The 7,516-nt window shown below is 37.7% G+C and overlaps 1 protein-coding gene across 5 annotated transcripts in view; it reads left to right on the forward strand.

Moving 5' to 3' along the window:
- The window catches only part of LOC143294691 (membrane progestin receptor beta-like), a 12,338-nt gene extending 4,822 nt beyond the window's left edge, over nt 1–7,516 (forward strand). For 3 of the 5 annotated variants that reach the window (XM_076606091.1, XM_076606088.1, XM_076606092.1), the window contains exons 2-3: nt 1,139–1,877; nt 2,698–7,516. In XM_076606091.1, the coding sequence (XP_076462206.1) occupies nt 1,174–1,877; nt 2,698–3,082 (1,089 nt within the window). In that variant the 5' untranslated portion in view covers nt 1,139–1,173 and the 3' untranslated portion in view covers nt 3,083–7,516. Of the gene's footprint in view, nt 20–1,138; nt 1,878–2,697 lie in introns of all 5 variants that reach the window. The other 2 variants (XM_076606089.1, XM_076606090.1) reach the window with 1 other exon arrangement.

Here is a 7,516-nt window from a genome sequence, read left to right on the forward strand (position 1 = left end):
GACCACACAAACATATCAGGTCAGTTCTGTCAAAACTGCAAAGCGAGCTGTGTGGGAGAAAGATCTGCACTAAGTCTGTCTGTCTGTCTCTCTCTCTCTCCCTCCCTTCCCCCCCCCCCCCCTCTCTCTCTCTCCTTTTGACAAGTGCTGTGTGTGTGGATATTAATCTTTGAAAGGTTGCATGACTTATTTTCATTTGTTACTTTGCACCACTGGGAGTTGAATCGGTGCAAAATGTGGATGCCAAAAAGTGGATTCTCTTTTCCCAAAGAAGTACCATAGTTATGTGGAGTGATGGCCTAGAGGTAACACGTCTGCCTAGGAAGCAAGAGAATCTGAGTGCACTGGTTCAAATCACAGCTCAGCCGCCGATATTTTCTTCCCCTCCACTAGACCTTGAGTGGTGGTCTGGACGCTAGTCATTCGGATGAGACGATAAACTGAGGTCCCGTGTGTAGCATGCATTTAGTGCACATAAAAGAACCCACGGCAACAAAAGAGTTGTTCCTGGCAAAATTCTGTAGAAAAATCCACTTCGATTGGAAAAACAAATAAAACTACACGCAAGAAAAAAATTTATAAAAAAAAAAGGGGGGGGGGGGGGCGGGGCGCTGTAGTGTAGCGACGCGCTCTCCCTGGGGAGAGCAGCCCGAATTTCACACAGAGAAATCTGATCTGATAAAAAGAAATACAAATACTTCTTGGTTATTCATGTATGTATACATTTATGAGTTTGTAAAATGATACACATAAGTCCAATATGGGTTAGTTACTTAGTATGTTTGCTTGGGACAGTAGAAAGCAAAAGGTTTCTAACTGAGTCTCATATAAACAGTTTCTCTTTCTGCCACTGGACCAGGGTTCAATGTGTTCAGTGTCCAGTGTGCTGCATACATGTACTTGAAATAGTAGATAAAAGATTCTCAGCAATAGAACAATTGTCCCTTGTCAAATTTTGTTGACAAACCCAGTAATAAAAGAACATCATATGTTTACAGACTGTAGAGAAACCCATGTTTCATGGTCTTCCCAACATGATACAAGTACTACAACACAGTATGATACAAAACAGTCAGTTTAATACATTGCATTTATCATTTGCCCAGTTCACTGTGTATATTTTTTCATCACATTTCAGGTGGATTAAAAACCTTTGACAACAGCCGAAAAACAATGGCAAGCGAGGAAGTGAAACCAAGGGCCTCCAATGCCCCCTGCACCCCAACATTGGATGCCAATGGCCACCCCACCAGTAATGGCACAACCCTGCGCCGCCTGCGCCCCTCCCTGGTCCCAACCACCACCAAAACGGGTATACCTCGAGTCTTTCATGAACCCCATGTGGAAACAGGGTTTCGGCAGATCCATCAGCCATGGACCTACTACCTGTTCAGCATCTTTCAGATCCATAATGAGTGCATGAACGTCTGGACACATCTCATCGCCTTAATTGCTGTGCTGCGTCGTTGCTGGGTCTTCTCCTATGAGTTTGACATGGTGCATGATCCCTACATGTGGCCATTAGGGGCAGAGTTTTTAACCACCATTCTCCTGTATGCCTTCAGCAGTGGAGCCCACTGCTTCTCCAACAAGTCTGAGCTTGTGCATTACACCTGCTTTATTGTGGACTATGCAGGCATTGGCCTGTATGGCCTGGGCAGCTGTATAGCCCACTATTGGTACTGTATGCACGAAGACATCTTTGGAACCTTTCCCCATCGTTTTGCTGCTCCTGTGGGAGTGTTCCTGAGCTCCTTGGTGTGTTTCTGCTGTTCCGTGTCCAAGACCTACTACACTCGTCCCTACCCTTTCACCCGTCGCGTCTGGCAGATTGGGTCTGTGATGGCTATCTATTCCTGGCTTATCTTCCCCATCACGTAAGTTCATGTCTGTCCCAGCATTCCGTTGACAAGTTTACAGCACAACAGTCATTCTGGCAAGTCAGGTGTGTGAAAATGTGTGTGGTGGGGGGAGGGTGGGGTGATGTGCATGCAGGTGAGAGAGAGAGAGAGAAGAAAGAGGAAAATGTGAAATTTTTAAAATCTGATTTGCAGATTTTCATTCCAGCTGTAAAACTGACGGCAGTTCAGATTTGTAGTTGTACACACAACAGAAAAGTTTCACTGCAGAATTTACATGGACAGTCAGTATTTTTGTATTTTTTAATTTCTTTCTTAAGTTTCATTGAGTTTATATCATAATTTAAAGTTGTGTGCATTTGTGTCTTTGTTGTACGTATATGTGTGCACATGTTTGTTTTTATTGTCTGCATGTTAACTAGATGGCATGTGACACCTTTTTTGCAGGTACTTGTTCTTTGAGTATTGTTGATTTTCTTCATGTTAACTGTATTACACATTACCCCTTTGCAGGTACCTGCTGTACCTGTTCTTTGAGAACTGGTTATTTGATGTTAACTAGATGGCGCATTATACATTGTGTGCAGGTACCAACTGTTCATTTTCCTGTTGTTGTTTTTTTGTTTTGAGAACTGATTATTTTATACATGTGAACTATATGACACATTACACCTTTGTTTGCAGGTACCAGCTGTGCCTATTCTTTGAGCACTGCTTGTTTCAATTTAACTAAATGGCACATTACTCCTTTCTTTGCAGGTACCAGCCGTACCTGTTCTTTGAGTATTGGTTGTTTTATTCATGTTAACTAGGTGGCACATGATACCTTTGTTTGCAGGTACCAGCTGTACCTGTTCCTGTTTTTTGAGTACTGGGAGCCCAGTCTTTGGGACCACTGCCTGCAGATGTTCTGGTTCTTTGCCGGTGGATTCTTCTTTGGTTCGGACATCCCCCAGCGGTTCTTCCCAGGCTGCTTTGATTTTGTGGGCCACAGTCACCAGATCTTCCATGTGTGCATCATGATGACTTCCCTCACTCAGCTGGACGCAGTCTATAAAGACATCATCATGGACAAGGAGCAACTCTACGCCAGCGATGCGCCCACCTTCATGGGCACCTACGGTTCAGTCATCATTGGACTGATGATCAACTTAGGGCTGGTCTTTCTGTTTCACCTAGTGGCCAGGTACAAGATTGCCAGGGATGCCCAGAGATGTTGTTAAAAGTGCAATGCTGTGTGGTTGTGATCTACAAAAGATGAAACTATCTTCCTCCAGAAACTGATTGGTATCACCATATGTTTTCTTTATTTCTGTTAGGACAGTTTCCTTAATTAACTGGTAAATGATTTGTTTTTTTCTTTGTATTCAACCAGAAAGTATAATATTCTGTCCTCCACAAACTCCCTTGTTTCTTTGCTGTTTTAATTTTTTGCTGTAAACCTGCTCAAGAAATGTTTTTCTACCAACCAATGTCAGACCCATCACTTCAGTCGTTAACATAAGACATCCAGATAAGTTGCTGCAGGCACACTGGCTCACTCAAACAATCAATCAATCAATCAAAAATACTTTATTATCCCACATAGAAATTAACTTGAAAATTTACATATCTTTGCACATTTACATTTAGTATAGATGTATACTAATTACTATATATATGTATAGTATTATACTATATGATCACAGTAGTATGCTGTATAGTATTGTACTATATGATCACAGATGTATACCAGATAGTATTATTCTGTATGATCACAGATGTATACTAATATAGAACTATACTATATAATCATATATTTACTCTATATAGTTTTGTACTATGTAATCAGAGATGTATACAAATTCATTTTTTACCCATCAGTACTAGTACTTGTAGGAAGAGACAAGTCAGATCATATTAATATATATTATTTTTCATTAGCAGTGATACACCACATACAAATGTGTTCTGGAAGGAGGTACAAAATTTGAAAACCTGGTAAAGATCACTTCATGTCACACGCAGAGGTGCAATTGTTTCTTCTTTTTTTAAAAATCACAGTTGTTTTTTTCTGGGGTCACTTTAGAATGATAGTAATACAAGACCTACTCAAAACATTTTCCTGACAGTTCTGCAGTCCTGAACATGGCTGTCAAAAAATAGTTTTTCACCCCATTCATTGAGTGGATTGACACAATGAATTTTGGTGTTTTTATCACTATTACTAAAGTATTGAAAAGTTTTGAAGAATAACCCATAAATTTTTTTGACTGTTTTACTAGTTCTAGATGATTTAATCATCAGTGAAGGTCACAAACGTGATCCTGTTTCTTTTCTTTTTTTCCTTCTTTTTTTTTCAATTTAGATTGATTGGCATGTGGTAGTGATGTTAGAAATTTTGTTGGGATGAGATGGTTATACACTTATATATAACAAAATCAATATGATGAAATGAAACAGATTTACTTTCCCCATTTGTCCTTTACTCAAAACTTTGACGGGGTGATCAGTTCTTTAGGAGATATGACTAAATGATCAGTAAATGATGGAATAGTTACCACTCCAGTCCTTCTCTGACACAGGGTGTCAAAGTTTGTGGTTAGTTGGGTGTTGTAAAGGAGACATGTCTGCAAATATATTGGTTACAGATTAGTATATATTCCCAACAAATTTACCTGATACAATTTCCCAGTAATCTCTTAGATGTCCTTCAGCAAATTTACTTCATACTTCAACTGTACAATTTTTTTTTCTTTCTTTTCTTTTTGGATATTCTGGTTAATATTAACAGCATAATATTTTTTTTCATAAACATCTTCCTCATTAGAAAAAAATTCATTAGTTTTTGTTTGAAACAGTGGACTTGTAGAGGCTGCTTTTAAAGAAATTATTCACCTGAAAGGGTTGAATTTTAGATGTGTTGTAAGAAACATGATGTGTTTTTATAACAGTGCTTCACATTGAGCTGTGTTACTGATCTCCTAATGACTGTGAGTCCTTTGAAGCTGATGAAGATTCTAAAACTCTTGTGTTGGCTGCTACTGTGATGCCATCCACCGTTCAGTGAGATGAGAGTGCAATCCCAACATTGTGGATTCTTTCTGACGTGAAACACGCACAATGCATATATATTATATACTTGTGTTTCTGCCTGTTGGGTTGTTATTAGTCTGTGTGTTATCTGTGCTTGTGTGTTTGTCCGTGGATCTCCAAACACCTCCTCTCCTACCTTCTTGCCTGTCACTGATTTTCTTGTATGTCTCTTAATGTCTTATCCTTTGTCTTCTTCCTATTAATTACCCTATTCGTAGTGTTGCTTCTCTTTTTTTTTCTTTTTTAATTTAGCCTAAGCAATTGAATTTAGTTGGGTTTTTTAATTGTTAGATGATAGTATCAGGGACCACGAAAGATTGAAGATTTTGAGGAAGTAGTGTTTAGTTGGTGAGTTTGCATGTTTGATTTTCTCAAAACCATACAAGTGGCATGAGTACATGTTTAGTTTGTGAGTTTATATACATGTATACAACTTTTTGATTTCTCAGCAAGATACAACTACAAGTGGCATTGTTTGGATGGTGCTGAATTGTGGGACCTGTATTATCTTGTATTGTTCAGTGTTCATTATTTGATGCCGGTGACAGTTCTGCTTGTCCTTCATACAGGTTTTCTTCACTGAAGTCAAAGAGGGCAGCATTGCAGTGTTCAGCTAAACTAGTTGTTTCAACCAGTAGAATTTTACAGCTACCTAGTTTTGTGTGAGATTTTCCATTTAAACAATAGTCTTTCAGAGTGTGTCACTTGCGTTGCTTTGACTTGAGAAGCATACATGAAAATGTCTCTTCATTCAGCAATGTCTTTGGAGAAAGACTTGGTTATTGACAAAGTAGCATTATGAAATGGTGGTATTGGTGGTGGTTTTGTCATTTTTGTTGTTCTTTCTCTGTAGGTGATAGATAAGAGTCAATAGATCCCACCAACTTATTGTCTGAGCAATATCAACCATTCATCGTTCAGTTTATGGCATTGGGACCAACATTGCTTAGCACTTCAGGAACTGATTTGTATCACCCAGGGTTAGCAGCTTAGCAGTTTTGTGTTTGTATTCTTCCTGTAGTTCTGGTCTGTTTTGCTGAAAAGATATATTTTAGTCAATAATACCATGACACTGGAACATGTGTCACCAAGAAATGTTTTATTTCCTGTTTGTTTGCAGAAAATGTAACAGATTCAGTATACATTAACTAATCTCTCTCTCTCTCTCTCTCTCTCTCTCTCTCTCTCTCTCTCTCTCTCTCTCTCTGTCTGTCTGTCTGTCTGTCTGTGACTGATTTTTATATAGCCTTATTGTACACAAAGGATATATATGGTGGTGTAAAATAAGAGTTACTGAGCTAGTAACTGCATTGACAAAAAAAATTTTTAAAGACCAGATTTGTTGTTCTTGCTTTTTGGTGTGAGATAGAAATTCTGAATAGACTGTCACTGAATACAGTGTGGGTCAACTTCAACATTTCTTTCCTCCCTCACTCCCTTCTTCACGTCCAGTCTGTATCAGTATGTGCACATGTAATGTGTGTGCTTGCTTTTATTATTTTATTTATAAGTTCGATCCCCTTTTCTGTGCTTTTTTCCCGCCATTTCACCATTTTTCTTGCCCTGCCGACTGCGTTCAAATTTGTATTGTTTTTTCACTTGTTTTTGAATCACTCACTACCAATGTTAACATAATATATGATAATCAGGTATTATCATATTTTGTAATATTCACATGTTTATGAACACACAATTACATTTTTTTTTTTTTACAGGTTTTCTTTTTTTACTGGGCCAAGACTAAAACCATGTTGTACACAGTGTTCTGAAATAAAGCATTTTATACATGATGGGGGTGTGATTTTTCAGTTCTTCCATCAAAAGCATTGATGCATGCTGACACTGAAACTGTGACAGCCCACTTCATATAATTCCTTGTTTTTAATTTTCATTGATGCTTGTATGTTTGAATAACATTTTATAACAATCATGTATTTGCATGTGATATGTCTGTGATGAGTGTATGTATCTAAAGGAAGGTGACAAATGCAAATGTAACAACTGCAAATCATACTGCATGTGATATGTCTGTTGATGAGTTTATTTTCTAAAGGATGGTGACAAACGAAAATGTAAGAAGTGCAAATCATGCTGCTTGTGATGCTGTTCAGACAATTTGCTTTGCTTTGTGTGTGTGGGGCAGTGATTGATTGATTCTCCAAGGTGTTCATTTGTTTGCTTACAGGAACTGTGACATTAAACAAAATTGATAGAACAATTTATTTGTTGAATCTTTTCTCTCTTTTTTTAATATTTTTTAATTCATTTTTTAAGTTTTTTATTCTGTATTTATTTTATGCTGTTGTTTGAGGATTGTTTCTTCATTTTAATCATTTTTGCTTGTGCAATGCTTTTCTGGTTTGCTACAAGTACAGATGTCTTTATTTAATCTTGACTTGTTGAGTCTAATAACTCGTTGTGTTATATATTGATATTGTTTTTATTTGCCTGTTTTAACTAATTGGGTTGCTTATTTGACTTTTTTGTTGTTGCCTTTTTGATTGTTTGTTTTTGTGTGCATTACCTACCTATATTGTTCAGTTCTTGTTTTTTTCTTTATATCAATATATTTGTGACAGTAA

The sequence above is a fragment of the Babylonia areolata genome, chromosome 20 (genome assembly GCF_041734735.1).
Source record: "Babylonia areolata isolate BAREFJ2019XMU chromosome 20, ASM4173473v1, whole genome shotgun sequence".
In the NCBI taxonomy this organism is placed as follows: domain Eukaryota; kingdom Metazoa; phylum Mollusca; class Gastropoda; order Neogastropoda; family Buccinidae; genus Babylonia; species Babylonia areolata.